This window comes from Anser anser (genome assembly GCF_964211835.1).
Source record: "Anser anser genome assembly, chromosome: Z".
NCBI classification, from domain to species: domain Eukaryota; kingdom Metazoa; phylum Chordata; class Aves; order Anseriformes; family Anatidae; genus Anser; species Anser anser.
In genome coordinates, this window is record NC_139723.1 from 892,093 (window position 1) to 913,105 (window position 21,013).

The 21,013-nt window shown below is 44.9% G+C and overlaps 1 protein-coding gene across 5 annotated transcripts in view; it reads left to right on the top strand.

The window, feature by feature from the left end:
- The window catches only part of PAX5 (paired box 5), a 146,277-nt gene that overhangs the window by 40,323 nt on the left and 84,941 nt on the right, over positions 1–21,013 (top strand). For all 5 annotated transcript variants that reach the window (XM_083816833.1, XM_083816834.1, XM_083816831.1 and 2 more), the window contains exon 6: positions 10,280–10,455. In XM_083816833.1, coding sequence (XP_083672959.1) covers positions 10,280–10,455 — 176 coding nt within the window. The remainder of the gene's footprint in view (positions 1–10,279; positions 10,456–21,013) is intronic.

Genomic DNA, 21,013 nt, shown 5'->3' on the forward strand with positions numbered 1-21,013 from the left:
TGCTGAGCTGGGCTGGCCAGCATCGCACTACCCATCTACACTTGTATCCCTGGTTAATGGCAGCATCTGGCTTCCGTGGGACCAGCATTACTCCTTTATGTGTTTTTTTTTGGTGGAACTTCCCCACCTTCCACTTCTCTGCTAGGAGGAAGAGAGAGCGTAGGAAGCTCTGTGCTCTGGCTTTGCTGATCGGAGTAGATGGACGATACACAGGCAGCAGTAACAGCAGTGTGCCCAGCAGCACCCAGGTCCTGAACAACGCTCTACACCTCTTTAAGCACAAAACAGCCTGGCAGGCTCAGGCCCAGGGGCACCTGCAGCTTGAGGCTGGTGCTGGAGCACACACCTGCCTTCAGGCGGGCAGAAAGCGCAGCTGAAGGAAGATGGGATGCACAGGTGCAGTTCCTGGATGTGAGACGTAAACGGCAATTTTTGAGGTCTACAAAGATGCATTACACAGCTGTAAAGGGTTTATAAAAATTAAGCTCACCCAACTAATGCATGTGGATAAAATGTATATAAAGGTACTTTAAAAACTCACACTTTATGTAACTTGTGTATAAAAATTATTCCTGTGGTTTGCATTTTGCATGTAAGCTGTACTGCTGAATTCAGTGGAGAGATTTCTTTGCTTAGTTGTAAGCGTTTGCATTTGCAGACTTGAGACCGTAGTTCCTGATTTTATGAAATGAGGTTTTATTTAAAATTTGCCCAGTGAAAATCTTCATATACTAACAGCTTTTTGGGCATCCTCTTTGTGGATCAGAGGATAGAGAGTGTGGACTGACATCTCTGACGTGTTGGACGATGCACAGCACCCATCTACAGCTTGCAGTATGGCTAGCAGAGCACCCTGCCTCCCCTTTCTCTTCTTTGCATATGGTAAATCCAATCCTGTTACTGGTTGGTAGTACTGTCTCAATTTCTTGCCAGGAATTTGCATTTTAGGAGTAGTAAAATCTGCTTGGAGGTCCTCTGCACTTCTTAGAAACTGTGCCAGGATCTTTGACATGACAGCAAAGTAAAGTTTTCCTCCCCAGTGGGAGTTTACTCTGGGGTTTTCCAGCAGGCAGCCTGCTGGGACACAGCAGTACTCTTGGTGCTTTTAAGCGTGGCACATCCCATGGGTGGAATGTGGCTGAGCTATTCACCGCCTTTATTTTCTCCAGGTGAGTTTTCCAGATAGCACTTTGCAAAGTGTTTAAGGCGTTAGGCGGAAATTTTGCTTTAGTGTTCTAAACCTGCATTGAAAGATTAGTTTTGAGTGACGCCAGCTGAACAGCCTGCATTTTTCTCATCAAATGTCAGTTCCTGGAAGGGGAGGAATTTTGCAGCCCCTGTCAGCTGCAGCGAGGGATGAGTGTTGTGCAGGCTGGAGCTGCGGCAGGGCACCCAGTGCCCGTCTGCTCGCGGTGTTCCAGCTTCTCACGGGGTCCTGCAGGTACGCTTTCTGCGCTGGTGTCCACTACATTATGCTCCACTGGGAAAACAGATGCCCATTTTAAACAGCGGTGTCATACCGCAAGGCGACTGCTGTTTGCAGGGATGCCTTCGGGCTGTGTTTGCGTCTCACACTGTCTTTCCCTTTGGCTGTCAGGCTTTGGTCTCTTCTCCCTGCTGCTTCCTCTTCTGGTGCTGCAGCAGAGCTGCGTGCAGCCGGTGAGTGGAGGGAGTCCTCGGGCACCCTGCTCCTCTGAGCTGGCAGGGCCAGTAATCGGCATCGTCCACAGGCTCCCAGATGCTGGGAGGTGGGGAGGAAGGTCTCTCCCTTCCTGCCGTGCTGCGGGTGTAACGTGGCAGGACTTGGCTTGCTTGGGGAGCAGCGGCTGTCTGCCCTACACAGCGCTTCTCTCTGGGTGTCCTCAGCACACCAGCGTTTTTCGGAGTTGTAAATGCTCCTCCTGCCAGTTGTAACGGGAGACCAGTTTGACATTTCCAAAGCTAAGCAAATCACAATTTCATCTTCAGTATGCTTTTGTCCATATAACCTAAGCATACATAGAAATGATTAAAAAAAAAAAAAAGATGAAAAGGTGTTATAGTGTGGGATGGAAGTAGGTATAAACTGTGTTAAAATAGCATCCATGAGCTTATAGCAGCTGTTTAAAAATGCACTTTGAACTGAAACTACATGAAATAAGGTGCACATCTCCACAGACTGCTGCTGAACATACCTTACAAAGATGGATTACAGAAAGAATCATTTTCTCATAATCGTTTATTAATAAACTAACCATGGTTGTTGTTTTATACAGATAGTTACTGCAGTTATATCTCCCTTTAAATGTTAATAGAAGTCGTAGAAACATCAGCGGATTCCTATGCTGTGCTGCAGCCTGGCTTAAGGGTCTTGCTGCCCCACATGCTGTTCATGCGTCCGCTGCCCCCAAGGCTTTGTGTCTCATGGAGGCATTGCATGAAGTGCACTTCGTGCAGGGCGGGCTTTCAGGACATCCACTCCTCATTGCTCTGCCTCTTTGTTTTTAACCTCTTCCTCTGCACTTCTAAACCCTCTACCAAAGTGTACGTGGGGGGAAGGTACCACTGACATCATTTTTGCTGCTTTTTAAAAATAAAACCGCATCATGAGAGTGGTCACAAACACCACACCCATCATCAGTCCTTCTGGTCCCAAGTCTTCAGGTGGCTGCTTCCCCTGTGGGCTGGGCGAGTGGCTGTGGGAATTGCTGTGGCTTCTTGTCTGCCCTCTGAGAAGGATGCAGCCCTGGGACAGGGTGGCCAAGCGGTACTTTGGGCCATGGCAGAGGGGGATGCATCCTGCATGTGCAATGCTGGCAGTTTGAGTAAAGACTGGGCTTCTCAGAGCCCTCACAGGTGCACAAGCAGTCCTGCTCCACTCAGTGGCACTATTTACACAAGCATTTGCTCAGACACTTAGGCTGTCGGGTTCACAAGAGGTGTGAGGGCTCCACCACGCCTTAGCTGACCACTGGTTAGAAGCATGGGATGGGCGTTAATGGCACGCCTTTCCTGACATAAACTAAGAGATACATAATAAAATTTCTATGTGGCCACCGTAGAATTAAAATCACTGTAGGGGAAAATGAGCTGTAATCTCATGGGAAATCTGTTAAGTATAGCCCCATTTTCACTGATGCCTGTAACCAGTTTAGTGGTACAGTTCTGCATCCGTGGTCTTAGGACCTGGGTGCACAACAACATTGCAGGGTGGCACCTTGCGGGCATATACGCAGGGCTGTAGCTTGTGCATCAGGCATGACCTCCAGGTGTCCTAACGAGTGAGAGAAATGTTCTCACAGTAGGGAGAAGCTCCGTCATTTCTCAGCAAAAGACCAGAGGTGGCTGTTTGTTTTGCTGTTGAGCATTTTAGGAAGAGCAGCACCGAGAGGCCTGTGACACAGACGCCTCTGCCTTGGTCCTTCCATTTCCCAGAAATGTTGCAAAACACAGCACTGGCGGTGTAGGCATGGATACCACCGTGCGGTGGAAGTGGGGACCGAGGTGTAAGCGAGCCCTGAACAGCGTGAGAGGCATGTTTGCTTGCAGCAGCTTCCTGCAGCCTGCCGTGCGAGGAGGCACCTTGTGCTCCAGAGGCTGGACCACCAGCCCTCGGCCCCGTGCCTGCAGCTGGCTGCCCTTTTGCTGGATGGTGCCCCGGGCTCCAGCTGCTCCTGGCGCCTCTGCAAGAGCGAAGTGCAGGATGAAGGCAAGCAGGGTGTACCCAGGCTGACCACATATTTGAAATGCAAGAGCACGTGGGGGTTGGCTAAGTAACTCCAGTAATCCTGCTCCAGCCCATGGCTGTCGCGAGCTGCGACCTTCCTGGCTGCCCCCTGCCAGCCCTACGTTTGGGTTTGCGGGTGCACCGGGCAGTATTCAGCCAGGGGCCTGTTCCCCAGGGAAACAAGCACACGTACTGCAGGGCATGCACACCAGTCAGCTTGCAGCTGGTGCTGTGCCTGAAGGATGGAGCCTGGAAATGTCCCTTAACCAGTCTTTTTCCCATTTGTCCAAATACAGGACAGTGTGGGAATGAGAGCCAGCACTGAGCTGACGGGCGGCAGGGAATTCTGATTACTCGGTCTCCGTGTTTTTACAGCCATTCTGACTGTAAAATCAGTAAAATACCTGTAAAAATACAGTGCTAAGATGGGAGTGTTTAGCAAAAGTTCCCTGTTTCTTTTCAAGCCTGGATGCAAGACAATATGCTGCAGTAGGCAGATGCTGATCTCTGTGTCTCCAAGAAGAGTAGAGCTGGTCCAAGTATATCTAACAGGTCAAGCTTTGAAATGAAGAAGCAATAAGCCACTGAAATGGTACTATCACCGAAACATGATTGATCAATTGAATTCTATCAGAGACAGTGGGCAGTGAGATTAACTCAGGCCTGATGGGTTCAATGAGTTAAAGCATGATGTTCATTTCAGCTTCATTTCACCAGTCTTTGCTTGTGAAATTGGTCAATCAATAGAGGTTGAAGATCATATATATATATATTGGTGACCATCTTATAGGGAATATAATCTAGCGTAGTCAGCTCCTGACTCTGGCTGCCTTCAGTGGGTAATGGAGACAGAGCAGAGACTCTATCAGTGCCATCGAAATGGCCTGATATCTTCTCCAAATGAAAAGTATTTTTGGATCTCTGATGATTTATCTTTTCTTCCCCTCTTTCTCACTTTGATCTACTACAAAACCCATACCCATCTTTGTGAAATATAGTGATTTCTCTTGAAAATATTTGTGCGATGATCAGCTATATACACTTCAAAATAAAAAGTTTCTTTTTAGTGATACTGTCCTTTGAAAAAATAAATAACAGTGCTTAGAAAACTCAAATTCTGTAAATGCAAAGATCTCTCACAGTATATATGATTCTGAAACTACTGCTTTAAAAGGAACACCAGGAGGTTGCTTGCTGCCAAATGCACACAGTCCTGAGAAGGTGGCGTGAAAATTCAGTTTACATTTTAAACAAAGCCTCCCAAATGGTAATTAAACAAAGTCTTTATCTACTCTGGACTAATTTACAGGCATGCTACAAGGAAACAAATCACCTTTTTACCTCCTGGTAATATTTCATTTGCTTCATCATGTTTTAAATGTGGTGAATAACATCCTTCCTAATTAGCCTGCATTTCCCTATAAGGTGAAGTAATTAGGTATGATACCAGGTAATGAAGTTGGACAGTACAAATTAGAGACAGAAACCACGTCCTTTATGAATATGGGATGTTCATTGCACTAGCTATTGACTTCCTTGATTAACCCTGTAAAATCGAGTTGCTTAAAAAAGAAAACAACCCAAAAACCTGAAAGCAGAAGATTATATTTTCTTTGCACCAGGCAAATGTACCACTAAGATGCGCACTTCATGGTACATCATTATTATTAATAACACTGAAGATATTATTCCAGCTGAAGTTGTGCATGTCACCAATTTCTCAGTCGCTGTCACCTGGCTTAGATCCTTTTGTGGAGCTACACTCATTTAGACCAATGGAGAATCTATCCCATGCTATTTCACAGTGCTGCTTTATAATGCAGTAATTAAACTGTGCTATTTTCCTTTTCTGAGTGAAAAAGACAAGATAGAATAGATCTTTTAGATCTTTTTCATTATTCCAGTGTTGTTTTTTTAATTGATGTCTTCATATTTTGCCTTTTTATTTTTTATTTTTTCTTTTATGCTGGACTGTAGGGCTTTAAAATGCTCTGGAGTTTTGTAAAGATAGGGCCTAGGGACATTTGTTCTCCTTAATTTGACCCATGGTTTTAGACATGTATAAGCAAAACACCATTTTAAAATAAGTGATTTCCATAGTGAGTATAGCTAAAAATCTGTTATAGGCATGTTTAGCAATTCTGTATGTCTCCTGCGGTTTCAGAAGACATGTCAAGGAAAAGTAATTAACCATAAAATTATGCTAAAAAATTGAGTCACAGTTTATCAGGTTCTTTAAACTGATCTTGCCATTTGCTGGTCCCCAGAAAATACCTTCCTCTTAAGTAACGAAGACCCAGTATTTCTGGATGAAATCCACACAATTTAGGCAGCCTTTTGTCAGCAAGACTGTTCATGGCACCTCTTCCCAGGGGTGGATCTGTTCTGCGCTTAACTCTTCCTAGGCTATTCAGACTTCGGTTAAGCATAGGAAGGGGCTTCTGGCTTTGTGTTGGGAGGGAAGTGCATCACATCCAAGTTCATTCAGAAAGTTGTGGTCCTATGGCACAATCTTGACCCATCTATATGATCTGGTAGAGGTAAAGGTTGAAACATTTGTTTGGGAAGAACGTCTTTTTCTGTTAAGGAGAGTACTACATTTGTGTTCTTCATTAGCACTTTTGGAAGGATGCCATTGGACGGGGAGCTAATTGTTTTGCAGAGTAGGTAGGTACACTTGTAGTGCTACTGTCAGCAAAGCAGAACTCTCCTAGGTGGATCCATTGATGATACGAAAAATGTTTTACCTCTCCCTGGAGCCTGTTTATAACCCAAACTGTTTCAAATGTACCTATGGTATTTTAATTATCAAAGATGTTCTAGTGTATTCAAACAATAGATAATGCTAATGGTAATTATTTCACATTTATATAATGTCTGATATCCAAATGTATCCTAAAGACATTCATGAACTTTTATACGTCATGCGCAGCATGTAGAAAGTCTTCAACCTGTGAAGTGAAATCCAGTAGCTACCTGCAATTAGTCAGAGTTTAGGAAACATAGTGAAAAAGAACAAACTCTTCCCTTTGCTGATGGGATGTAGTGAGAGAGCAATAACGAGGGTGAGAAGGGCAGTTGCCAATCTCCTCTGACAAAAATGCAGAACCTTCAGCACGGAGACCCGCTGTCCTCAGAGCTTCAGCTCTGACTCATTTCTGCCCAGGTGTCTCCCTGACAGCAAACACGTTGCTCCTTCAGTTCAGCAACAGCAGGCTGTGTTGGGAAGCATGCCTCAAAGACTGATCCTTTCTCAGACCCTTGGGATGGCATGTGGAGACCTTAACACACACAGGTGTTTTGACAGTGGAGGGGGGGGCAGCCCTCTGTGCATTGCTCTTCACACTGCACTCCCAGCAGCATATCAGACCCTGATCTTGAATTTCAAAACCTTCTGAAGCTCTACCACTACCTTGGCATGTTTTCATCCCTTTCCAATGGGCCGGTGTTGTGCCAGTGAGGCACATCATTAGTGGGCTTCCGTGTGGTTTTCTCTGATATGATGTTATGTAATCCCTCTGGATTTCAGCAAAAGTTTTGATACTGTTTCTCACAGTATCCTTCTGCACAAAATGACCAGAATGCAGTTATATAAAAGCATAATAAGGTGGGTGAACAATGGGCTGACGGATTGAGCGTAAAGGGTTATCATAAGTGGGGTTACATCAGGCTGGCAGCCAGTTTCAGATGGGGTTCTGACCATTTTAGGGTCAGTTGTCTTTAATATTTCCATAAATACGTATATGACTTAGATACAGGACTTGAAGGTACAGTAAGTAAGTTTGCAGGTGATACTAAACTGGGAGGAACTGTTGACGCCCTTGAGGGTAGAGAGGCCTTGCAGAGAGATCTTGACAAATTAGAGGACTGGGCGAGCAATTACCAACTACATAAAGTTTAACAGGTACCAGATTCTGCACCTGGGATGGGGCAGCCCTAGATGTATGTAGAGTGGGGGACAAGAGACAGGAAAGCAGCCCTGCAGAAAGGGATCTGGGGGTTCTGGCTGATGGCAAGTTGAACACGAGTCTGCAGTGAGCCCTGTCAGCCAAAAGGGCCTATGGTACCCTGGGGTGCCTCAGGCACAGCACTGCCAGCTGGTCAATGGAAGTGATTGTCCCGCTCTGCTCTGCGTTAGTGTGGTCTCACCACAAGTACTGTGTGCAGTTTTGGGTGCCACAATACAAGAAAGACAAATCTGTTAGAGATTGTCCACAGTAGGGCAATAAAGATGGAGAAGAGTCTAGAGGGGAAGATGTATGAGGAGCAGCTGCAGTCGCTTGGATTGTTCAGCCCGGAGGTGACAGAGGAGGCCTCATGGCGGCCTCCAGCTCCCTCACGAGGGGAGCGGAGGGGCAGGCGCTGAGCTCTGCTCTCTGGGGACAGCGACAGGACCCGAGGGGACGGCATGGAGCTGGGACAGGGGAGGGTCAGGCTGTATATCAGGAAAATGTTCTGCACCCAGAGGTGGTCGGGCCCTGGGACAGGCTCCCCAGGGAAGTGGTCACAGCACCGAACTTGCCAGAGTTCGAGAAGTGTTTGGACAATGCTCTCAGACATAGGGCCTATTTTTTGGGTGGTCCTGTGTGGAGACAGGAGTTGAGTCCAATGATTGTTGTGGGCCCCTTCCAACTCAGGATATTTGGATTCTAGGATTCTGGGATATTAAGTTCCCAGATTGTACTATATCATCATTTCGCTCTCTTTCATTGCCCACTTTGAACCAAAACTGTAAAAACCTTTAACTTTGATGCCAACTTTAGAATAACATGATTTTAACCTGAAATTTAAAGCCAGCTTTTGTGTTCAGAGGTAGTGTCCCCCCCCCAGCCTTTTGCTACCATGCAGCTAGCAACCACAATTTTAATTTCATAAGCAACGGTTGACTAAACCCAGCAGTATGTCAATTAGATATTATTTGATTTGGAATACTAAAGAAAACAAAACAAAACAACAAAACAAAACAAAACAAATTTAAAGATACACTGCCCTCTTATATCTGTTTGTATTTTTCATACCTTTTTATACGTTTTGACTTTTTATTCAGAAGACAGGTTCGTATTTTTTCTGCGTGTAATAAACTGATCCTGGCACTTTATAGAAGCCAATATTGTCTATTCATGTCGTAAGTTGCCTGACTTCATCTAAACAGGTAAATACAACATTGTTGTTGCCTGAAGAACCAAACTAAAATTTAGAAGGATGTTTCTATAATTACATGCTTACATCAAATGCCTGTTGAGTGTAAGAAAATTTACAGAGGTTTTCTGCAAAATCCATCCAAATCAATAGTCCTTTTCGAAAAAATCTTGTCCACTGGACATCAGCCGTGTTACCAATCACACATATGGAGACAAAACTGGTGTCTGCAGCAATGAGGTCTCTTAGCACAGATGTCCTTTAATACTTGCCTTCAAAAATTTTGATGCAGAATCCACCTGAGAAACTTTGAGTGCTGGTTCTGCAGACAAATCTGGGCAGTAAGAACTTATTTTTAAAATCTTTCCTTCCGCTGTGTAGTGTGGTGTTGCCATCTGGAGAGGAAATCTGATGTTTACTGTTATTCTTGGAGTTCCACCTCCTGGAGTCCTGGGAATACTGCAGACCTCAGCTTTCAGAACATAAAAGATATATTTCTGGCATTGACAGGTGAAGGAAAAGTAGAAAATCACTGTGAATATGCAAACAAAGCAAATTGAAGCAAGCCCCATATTGCAAGAGTTTTTTTCAGACTAAACATTTTTCAAACTTGTCTCATGGCTTTTGAGACATGGGCAGTCACTTCCAACCTGCTGAAAGGAGGGGGAGAGATAGAGAGAAAATGTGCCTTGAAACCCAGGCTTTCATCATGCTAGTGATGAAATACAAAAAAATACAGAAATATTATACAGAAGTATACCATACAGAAATATGGTATTGTGAGCTGGGAGAGTGCATCAGATCAGGCCTTGCTCAGGCTGTTGTGGTGGCAACTCTGCATCCCAGTGACATCGCATTTTAGTATGGTGCTATTAGCGTCTGTGTTTGGGAAGCTGACTGGCCAGTTACTGCAAGCTGAACGTGGTTATGGATTAAGGGTCCCTGCTTCTTGGCATAAGCACACTGTAGCTCAGACCTTCACGTAGGATGGAGCTCAGGAAGAGCTGCAGGTATCACAGGAAGGGGATATGGACAGTGGCTATGCAAAGCAGATCTGTTGGAGATGATCCAAGCTGACTGTGACTATAGCATCATATGTTGTAGGTGTGTCCTCTGGCATCTAAACCATTACAGGTTCACAGATATTGTCGTAAAAGTGCTGTGAGAAAAGATCTGACCACAAGCCTTTGTCTTGCCTTCAAATTATATGTGAAATCACTGATATCAAATTGCATTGAGGGTTGGCTATAGTGGAGAACTGATCAGTACATCTTCTAGCAATGTGTGTCTTGCTTGCATCCTCCTCTCAAAGATTCTTCATTGTGTCAATATACTGTACCCACATCAATTCAATGGATAAAATGGACACTCCTCTGTAGGTCTCATCATTGCAATGTCTATTTATTCTTCTGTCTTCTTTGTCCTCTTTGAAAGGTATTCAGGAATCTCCAGTACCAAATGGCCATTCTCTCCCGGGTAGAGACTTTCTTCGGAAACAGATGCGAGGAGACCTTTTCACCCAGCAGCAGTTAGAAGTGTTGGATAGAGTCTTCGAGAGGCAACATTATTCTGACATTTTCACAACAACTGAGCCCATCAAACCAGAGCAGGTACTGTTCCAAACACTCAATGTTTTTCCAGATATGCTTTCTGATGAGAGGCCTCCTTGGTGGAAATCAACAAACAATTATTTCTCAGAGTTGCAGTAGAAAAACATGGAGAAACAGGTGTTGTATCAAGCTCTTCAGCCAAGACTATTAAAAAATGACAGAAAACACTTGTTATATAAACACGAGCAAGTGTTTGGGTATGAAATTACACCCAATCTGGGCCAGTTACATCAATGAGGGCATAAAGGGCATCACAGCTTCTGATACTTTTGTTGGATCAAAACCAGGCTATGCAGATAATAAGAAATAGACTTGCGAAACTCTATGCCTAATTTGGGTTCTGAGTTAGCTTAACTGTACACGCAAATTAGATTTTTGTATCCAGAAATGGCTTTTTAGGCATGTAGTTAGCCATTTGCTGGGAGAAACACCCAATTAATATGTGAAGGTAAATTTATTGCACCTACAGATTAGCAGTGTATTTCAGAAGGGCTTGGCACCAATTTTGTGGGGAAGTTCCATTTTAGCAGGCACAATGCAGAAGCACAGGCAAAAATTGATTAGCTGTTTCTCTCTACGTGCTTTTGGTTTGTAGCCCTCAGCCTTAAATTTAGGTGCAGTCATGGGATGTAGAAATGAAAGTATTGCTGTCAGCTTCAATTTGGGTCTAGTTTGCTACTTTTTCTATACTTAGTGATGTAATCAGTCATTGTTAATCTCCATTGTTAATATTAAACCTGATTTTTAGCAAGGTGTATGAATGCCTTAAACTGCAAACAAACAGTGATTTCCCTTGTAGGAATATAAACATTTGAAGGCCACTGGAGATTATCAGGAACACAGTAGTTTACTACCATCATGGCTTCAGTATTAAGGAGTACATACTGGTCCAATGTCTTTGGAAAAAATAATTCCTTTTGCTGAAAGTCAATGGCAGATTAAAAATTCCCTGTGCCCTTAAGCTCCTATGTGTCATTTGTTACGTCATTCATAGTCATTCATTTTTCACCAGTTTTTGAAGGTTCTGTGGTTTCTATGGTTTATATTTTTGATGAGTTATATAAATCTGAATTCAGGCTGGAAAAAGACGAGGAAGATGCTGAAATCAATTTGAAATAAAAAAAGACAAAAAAAAAAAAAAAAACAGAAATCAAAACCAAAACCAAAACATGACTCGTTAGGAAAGCCAAGGAAGCAGCATCTGTTGAAGGTGAAATGGCCTTTGCATACCACTAGATGGTGGCTATCCCATCCCTAACACCAGGGATAATGGAGAGGACAGGCACTGAGCCAACTCCTACAGTAAGCCTGTTCATTATTGGTCACTTAAAAGCTGTATGGTGTTACATCCATCCTTATTTAACTTCTATATGCAAAAAACAGTCACGTGAAAGAGAGTGGTGATGGAAGAAGATCCTTTTTTAGCTTTCTGTAATCTAAAGTTTCTGAGTTATCCAGAACTGTAGCTTATGGGACAGAGTCCAGCAATGAACAGAAATAGATGTCTTATTGGTTTAATAGAAGGAATAGAAGAATTAAACGAGGATGTTGCTAAAGTTTCCTGATTGTCAGATTTGTGATTTTCAGCTGTTGGTGGAGCAAGGATCTCCCTGGATCCATGTAAGAAGCTGTAACTAGAATGTCTGTGCAGTCAGAACATTGAGAGTGGAGATATGCCCCTATTAATTTGTTAAAAAGGATACTTCACAGTTTGAGAAGTCAAACGGATGCTGAGAAATTATATTTCTGAGAAAAAGATATTATAATGTGTGAAATGGGCTTAGCAGAACTGCCTTGAATCGATGATCTTAGAGGTCTTTTCCAGCCTAAATGATGCTGTGATTCCATGATTTTTTTTTAGTTTAACTACAAATGGAGTTTGCTAGTTGTTTGCTTTAATATAGGTTGGAGCATTCTCATTTGCTTTTGGAAGACTGGGCCACGGGTAAGAGCTGACGTTTGTTTGGGATGGGTTTTTCTTTTTGGTGGCATACAACATTTATTTTCAGCATGAACACGTAATTTATATGAATGCCTGATTCACAAGGATGTGATACGATCACCACTGCTTTAGTAAGCAGTCATGTTTTACCTCTTTTGTAATAAAGCAAACATGTCATGAAACATGAAAAGTGGAGAAGCTGTCTAGATCAATTAGTGATGCTAAAGAAATCAATTAGAAAGAAAATATTGAATCACATTGAGTCATTGGGTTGAAACGGACCTTTTAGGTCCTTTCATCTCCTTTAAGATTATCTAGTTCCAGCCCCATGGCCATGGGCATAGAGACCTTTAACAAGATCAGGCTGAAAAAATTAATCATGTGACTGGGAAAAACAGAGTTGTAATTAACACAGTTAATTATTGTAGTAGACTAAGATATGCATCCAGAATCTGGCAGTCCAGAACGTGGCTGAACTCAGAAGGCAGTGCATTAGGAGCTCAGGCAGCAATGGATATATGGAGTCCTTACCCATTTCTGTAGATGAAAATAATGAAAAGATGCTCCTCCCCACATAGAGAAGATGTGTAATAGGAGCTGGTGATCCATTACTTGTCTACTGTATTAGAAATATAGTCCAGGAGGAGCAAGCAGAATATTGCTAATTTTATTTAGTCACAAAAACTTCTTAATGTCCCTGTGCTAGTCACCTGAGGAGGACTCCAGGTATTTTACCAGAAGACTCACGGCTTGTGAGACAAGGAAGTACCTTTTTTGTTCCTGTTTTGCTGCTCCTCCCTAATTCTTCTTTGCTTGTGATCTGGGAACAGTCCCTTGGTCAGGGTGAGTAGTGGCATGGGGCAGACAAGGTTGCTTCTGCACTGCTAAGCATTTGCAGCCTGAGCATGTTCTGTCCTCAGCTGAAGACTGGGCCCTGAATTTCTCCTGATGCCTTTTCTAGATGTTTTGGGCTTGTCTGTTGGGAAGAGGACATTGCAACTCCTGTAGGTAGATGTTTTCACGGCCTAAGTCTGAGTCCTTGCTCACCACTGCCAAACCCTTTACGTGAGTGATTCCAGTCTGTTTCCTTTACTCCTCCATCTTTAATGTCTTTGTTCCTCAGTTCACCTAAATAAAATGGAGACCCACAAGTTAACTTTCGGCTGAAAACAAGTTGTGCACTCACTTGACAGGCATTATCTGAGTTTTCATATCTACTATAAAACATGACTGCTATAGAGAAGACCATGGGGAATGAATACTTGTCTCTGAGTAAGGGCTAATACAATGCTGAGAGAGAAGACAACGGACAATGGCAGGAAAATAAGATGTTAGACAGTACCTTACTCAGGAACAGTGTCTGTTGTATGCATTGGGTGAGGCAGGGATCCTACCATTTGTTCATATAATTAAAGATTGTGTCAGACTGTATGCATCAAGGGGCAGAAGTATGGCGTTATGAGCCTTGTTTTGCAACCCGATGTCCTGGTGATACAGTTGTATGTGTGCATTCTGCAGCACTGGTATGTAATACCTTCATATGCATTGCCATAACATTTAGTGGCAGGTGAATGCTATTCTGGTGACATCAAGCAGTTGTAAGATGAGAAGTCTGAGACTGAGGGCTGGATGTGCAAACTAAGTCCTTTTGTGTCTATATATTTCCGGGGAGTAATGAGGGGATAGAGACAGCAATCTAGAAGCACTCTGGCCTTCCTTTGCCCTAACAGAACCCCGCCATGAACGTTAGTTCACGTATAAAATGAATGCCTTTCCATTACATTTGTCCTCTTTTGTACTCATCTCATTTTCTGCAAACAGCCCATGGTCGATTTGTACTGTCTGGAAATGTTGACAAGAAAACCGCTTTCATGTATTTCTGGGAACTGATTTTGGGCCGTACATAGGCGTGTGTTTGCAGCACCACCATTCTACTGCCATTCTGCTCATGAGTGGTAACCACCACAAGCACCATACAGCTCATTCATCAGCTGGGACAAAGGCTATGGCTTCAATGTCACGTAATCCTCAGGTCTCAGAGAAGGAAAACATTCACGGCATCTACTATCTGGACTGGTTGCTGGTCCTGTTCTTTTCATCACTTTTGGTGTTTGCGGGGATGGGTCCTGCTGCTGCCTGGTGTGTTGACTCTGAAGCGCTGCCCCGAAGGCCAACAGATAAGGCTGTTTGCATTACTAGCATAGCTATCTTCAAGCCTACCTGTGGAGCAGAGCTCTATGGACACGAGGAGTGGCTTTTGCCTGCCTGTCCTGGTAGCTGTGCTACACCTGTGTTGGGCCCCGGTACTCCAGTCTGTCCCCTGTCGTAGGAAAAAAAAAACAACGGTTAGTGGTTACTGCATGGACTGCAGCTTTTATTCAGAGCTTGCACTCATCCTGTGTCCATCCTACACATAGAGTTGCTGCACTGCATAGCATGCATTTCCGTGCCTAGTCCATTAGGACCGTTCAGGTTAAGGAAACTGGAAGTGCAGGTTATACTAATCAAATACGGGTCTGTTTAGGCACGTGGATGATTGTCCACCAGCAGCTTCCTGCAATTCCTGTCAGAGAAGTAGAGAATGCTCTCCACCCTTCACCTGAGAAGCCATCCTAGGCTGACTTGGGCTGTGACATCGGCTGCAGTCACCACGTGCTCCCCAGGGGGCTGTACAGCAGACATCCACATGCCCAGCACTGGCAGGGAGCCTGGTGCTGCAGGACAGTGCTCAGAGCAGGGCTGTCACCCCCATGTTGCCCTGCAGCGGAGTTGTTCCTGCTTTATCATTGTGTGTTGTCATGCGGGAGCCCTAGGAGAAACGTGGAGGACTCCATCTCCTGGTGGCCCTGCCGCCCTTGAGGTTCTCCTTCAAGAGTCTGTCACCCACCAGGAAGGAGACTTTACCTGGTCTGGGCACAAACGTTTCTGCAACGTATGTGTGAACAGTTGACTCAAATACATTCGCCAATGAAAGCATTGCTAAGAGGTGTTTGTGGAGAATCAAGATCTGGGAAACAGCTGTTGGCCTCACCTGAGGCGTGAGGGGTTAAAGAGGGTGCAGGAAAGTCGTGTCAAGGTGGGCAAGAGGCAAGAGCAAGACTCACAGACTAATGTGGTTTTGGTAGGCATGAGAGCTGGATTAACACCTCTACAGGGGAGAACTGCGGGGTGTTACAGAAGTGTGTAGGGCAGAATCAGTTCAACAAGAGCAGCAGTTCATTAATTTCCTCAGAATAAAAGAGTCTTTGCTGAGTTTCTGTCCACAACAGAAATGTATTCTCTTGTGTTTTCAGCTTCACACATAGGTCCAATCGAATACTCATTGAAGCCAAGAGGAATATTTCTATTGACTTCAATAGACTTTAGATCAGGACCATAATGAGGCATAACATGATGTGACCGGATTCAACACTATGTAGGTCACTGACTTAAAAGAGAGCTACTTGCTGCTAATAGCAGATAATTCCCTGGCTTTTCCTGATGCTTTCACATTACTTTTAACCAGAACTAAACTGAATCTCTCTTCCTTTATTCTTTTCTGGATAAAATGTGAATATTCTGGGTTTAGGTAGGAACAAACTCAGGAATCTGATAAACATATAATAATATATGTAATCATGAGATGCAGTCTACATCTGGAGATAAGTACAGGCAGATGAAAGTTGGATATTTAATACACCTGAAAAAATTGCTAGAAAGTTGGACAAAGTGAAACAAAAAAAAAAGTGCACAGTAAGAAACCTATTGCCCTCTGTTGCAGGAAGTGTTTTAATGAAGGAACTCTCCAAACTGACCAAAAGAGGGGCGTAAATCCTTTTGAAAACCTTCGGGTGTTGTTTTTTAAAGGCAGGTGTGAGCCACCTTCCAAAGAGGAGATTAGACTTTCTGTTAAAGGAGCTGTGTTGGCAGGGGTGTCCACAGCGGTACGACTGCTGAGGGGGGAGAAGGTGTACAGTCCTTCTTACAATATTTGGTTTTGATCTCCAGCAATAACAGGGGAGGTCCAAGATAAAGACAGGAAGTAGGACTTAATTTTTGTAGACTTACATTAGTTTTTATTGTGACTCACTTACTCTAAAAGTGCGGGCAGTAGAGAAGCAGAAGGAAGGAATGAACTGTAGGACCATATGTTTGCTCCTGGTCTCTGGGATATGAATAGTGTGTTTTTTCCTATGGCACTATCTCTGGGTGGACAGTGGCTGCTGAGGATCTTCCTAAATTACTCTGAGGGTTGTAAAGAGAAAAGTAGAGCTATCATTTATTTATATGTTCCCAAAACTTCATGCTGCCCTGTAACAGTGAAAATTATGGAACTAATTCATGGCTATATCTTCGTGTTCAGAATCAAATCTTTTCCTGATCTGCCACCTGCAGCAGTGGTTTAGCTGTGTAAATGCAATCAGCTGGGAAGAGCACGCGGACAACTCCTCTGTGTGTGGCCGAGCTGCCCCCTGTGCTTCTGACCCCGTGAGCCCCCCATCCCCGCCGGTGGCCACAATGGCTGCAGCAGTGCAGCGCCAGGGCACTGCGGCGGTGCAGGCGGCGCTGCCATCTCCTCAGCACCTTTCTCTGGGCCCCGGGTCCCTCCTGCCCGTGGGGAGTGGTGGATGAGGGCAGGTGGTGCAGGAAGAAATGCGGAGCAAAGAGCGGCTTGGAAAAGCAGGTCTGTGATTTTTACAACTGCACCTCTATCAGCCGAAACAACTTCTGATGCAGGCCATGGCTTTATTGGTGGGAGGGGAAAAAAGCAAACAACTCTAAAATCCAGCCTAAGAAAGCATGTCAGGAGAGGAAAAACCTTCCCATATTTACTCTCAGTAGACTATTAAGCAACACCAGGCTATTAATTTGGCTTTTGAGTCTTCACTGAAGCCCATAAAAGTGCACAGTTGTCAAATGGAGTTCATTTTAATTTCCTTTCAATCACAGTAAATTATTCAGGTGATAAATCAGCTGGAGCAGCCTCCTGGCTGTAATAGAAACCCTAATTCCTGGCTAATTATCCAGCCCATTGCTGCCAGCAGATCAATACTACTACCAAATGGAAAGGGCGAGGGGTTCACAGCAGGAAGGGTGGTGGAGGGACAGCAGCTGGGAGTACTGGTGCACCCGTGACCTCCTGTGCAGTTCAGAGGCTGTGGGAGGTTAAGCTGTGCAGAGGTTTCCCTCTTCGCCCCACCTTTCTTAAGGGAACACATCCCCTCCTGGTCAGTAATTACGCTAGGACCTGTGATGCTCTGTGTGGCAGAGGCAACTGCAGCCCACAGCACGCTGTGCTGCGCAGGACTGGGGCTCAGATCCCTGCTTGCGGGTGCAGGTGTAGGGGATGGTGCCTGCTGGGGGCTGGAGTGGATTTCAGCTCTGTCCTCCATGCTGTGCTCTTGCCACTTGGTAAGACGCTGTGCTGGCCTTTAGTTCTCCCATTCCTCAGGCTTGGGACTCAGCTGTTGGTCTTCAAGAAAAGCCAGGGAAAGGCTCTTCGGTTGTGTAGGAACAGGCAGTTTGGATCCCGGGGGGCATGCCTTGTGTGCTGCAAAGAAGTACTCACTCCTGGTACTTCCCGTCTGTGCTGGCTGCTGTGTAAAACACAGGCAGAGGTGGGGAAAGAGCTCCCTTAGAGGGAGCCAGATGCTACTTGGAAGGAGATCTCTGGCTGAAAATATTTTTGCTTGTTAAGTAACACCTTTTAATAATGGCAAAACTTAAAGAGATTAAAAAACAGGCTGCAGAGAACCAGTGCTTAGCAGGGCATAGCAGGGCATTTGGCTGGGAAGGAGAAGTAGTTCCTTGGAGATGATAGCTGTTCTTACTGGACCTTCCTGATTCCTGAAGTGATTGTTCAAGAGGCTGCCCCTTGCCCCTTTGAGCCCTGAGATGCTGCTGCTACCTGTGGCTTGCAGCGCATAGAGAACCATCGTCTCCCAGTGAAATACCAAGGCTATACCGCAGGACTGTCAGGTAGGACTCTTCCATCCTCGAGGGTCCTCCAGGATCCTTGAGGGAGCTCAGAGCTGTGGCTTGCCCTTGACTTCTGGAAGCTGAGCCTTCAGCACATGAGACTTTGTGTTGGATTCCTATTCCCGTTCACTGTCACTGTGGTTATTGCTTATTCACGTTACAGTGATACTGGGGGCACCAAACAGGCACCACAGGGCTAAGTACTTTGTGCACTGTCTGGGGAAGAGCAGCTTCCCTGAAGATCTTGCTGTCGAGATGGAGAAGGCAGGTAATGGCTGGGAAAAGGAAAGCAGTTATTACCTGTGTATTTGAAAGACTAAAGGACTCCTAGTGCTAGTTACTTAGGTGGAGAAGCCCCAGGGGTATCCTGGGTTTATCCTTACACTGCTTCCCTCCGACACTGCTGCATTAAGTTTGCTGCAGGTCACGCCTCTGTTTGCATGTTTTTGCTTTGGGACCACCTCTGTGTCTGGCAGGGCAAAGCATGGGTCTGTCTTCTACCCAAAGCAGCCCTTGATGTCTCCTCCCCTTGCCCCAGCAGGCAGAGGGCATCCTGAAAGAGAGGGTAGAGAAGTCCTTTGGGCATTGCAATGCCTTTCTGGGCTCTGCCACCCCTTTTTTTTTCCTCTTGACTGCTCCCAGTTTTGAACATACATGAAAATAAAAATTCACGAGTTAAATAAAAAGCCAGCCTCGCTGAGTTGGAGCTCTCCCTTTTCCCTGCCTTTTTTCTCTTTGGTCTGTACGGGTGCAGCCACGGGATATTTTTTTCCCTCAGACTTGCGCCCCTCGTTATGCAGAGGCTGGCGTGGAGGGGATTTCTGTGACGTGTGGCACAGCCCGGCGGAGCTGAGGTCACGGTGGCCAGACTGTCACCAGCTGCTGGCCATGACTTCCCAGTCAAGCTCCCAGCTTGGAACACAGCTGAGCCAGAGCGAGGTGAGGTTCAGTGTCTCCAGTTGCAAGCACAAGAGCTCTGGTGCTCAGGCAGGCTGGGGATGCTTCAGGGACTGAGACGTCCTTGAGAAAGAATGTGGCATGATTTTTTACTGGCGTCCTGTGTGTCTGAGGGCCTGGGCAGTGCCCTCTCAGTGTTTGAAAATTGCAAGCTTAGAGCCATTTCTGTTAAGTAACATCATCAGGAGATGTTTTGCCGGTCCCCCGGTTTCCACTCAGCACTTTGGCACTCTGCATATCTGAGGTACAGCACCTCTCTCCCGGTGTCCCATCACGAGTGATGCCCCAGTCTTGATGACAAGGGTGATCTTGAAGTGGTTAAGGTAGCAGGTCTCTTCCTCCAGGTTTCAGCTGTGCTGAGCTGTTTCCCGAATGTGCTCAAGTTGCACGGTGGGACTGTAGTGAAAACGTGGGACGAACGGCGTAGGCAGCTCACACCCCAGCTCAGGGACGCTGCATCTTGCAAAGACAGCAACTGGTCTCTTCTGGGAAACTTGTCAATGCTTTCATAAATGTTGTACAGAAGTAGGAAATTTTTAAGAAGCTGTTCCCTCTTGTTATCTTGCCACATTTCTTTTGTAAGTTTAGAGCTGCCTTTTAGTGATTTTCTCTCTTTGATCACCATATATTTTGCTGATCAATAGCATCTTTTTATCAATTTAGGAAAAGGAATAAAGTCTATCACTTTAGCGTGTTTAAAATAAAAAAAAATCGTATCTTTGTCTTAAGCAGAGTCTTTCTTCCAAGGTTTCATGTTGTTAGGAGACAGTTAATGGAAAGTCTGTGTGTACAAAAAAGGGCACAGAGAGTAGCTAGGCAAACAGTGGACATTGTCCGTATTGAGCAGTGATGTACTGGCCACCCATTAGATTTTTAATATCGTGTCAAAGCATAATATATGAGTGAGATGAGTAGAGTCGTAATTGCCCATGTAGTCTTTGTCCCTTTGAAAAATAACAGATGGAGTCATCCATGTGGTTTACAGTACGGTATGTGTTGTGCTCTGTATGTGTAGGAAAACCACATCAGGAACTGTCTTGAAGCCGGTTTTCTCTGTGGAAAAAGACAACTTTTTGTAACAGTCCCCATCAGCCACATCAAAACTGGCCTACTTCCTTCTCTCCATGTTAGCCCTGTAAGAGAGGGAAAGAGGAATCTATAAGCAAACACACTTGCCTGTTGATTTATTTAATGTGGTGCCTGCTCACATTGCATTTGGTCGGAAGGGGTTTGCACTGGCATTTGAAGAATGCGAACAAGACTTATTTTCTTGGTTTCCAGTGAATGTCTAGGTCCCACAGGCTTTGAATAGACCCCAGTAAAACTTCCACCCACTGGTTTGGAAATCACTGCTGGTTCAAGCTCATTTGTGGGCTTTTCCTAAATCTGTTACTTAAGTCAGCAAAGAGGTTTCTCAAGATGTTCCACATAAAGCGTGTGAAGAGCTGAATACCTTGATGTGTTACGGGATTTGAAAGGAGCCAACCTCTTCACAGCAGTGCAGTGTGGCAATGCAAGAGACAGCGGGCATGAAATGACACAGGAGAGCTCAGGGTATAAGGAAGTTTTCACCCTGGGGATGATCTAGCAGTGGAAGAGGCTGCCCTGTGAAGTTGTGCCGTCTCCACCCATGGCAGTTCTCAAGATGACGCTGGATAAATCCCTGACCCAATGGCTGGCCCCCGAGAGACTTTCGAATTT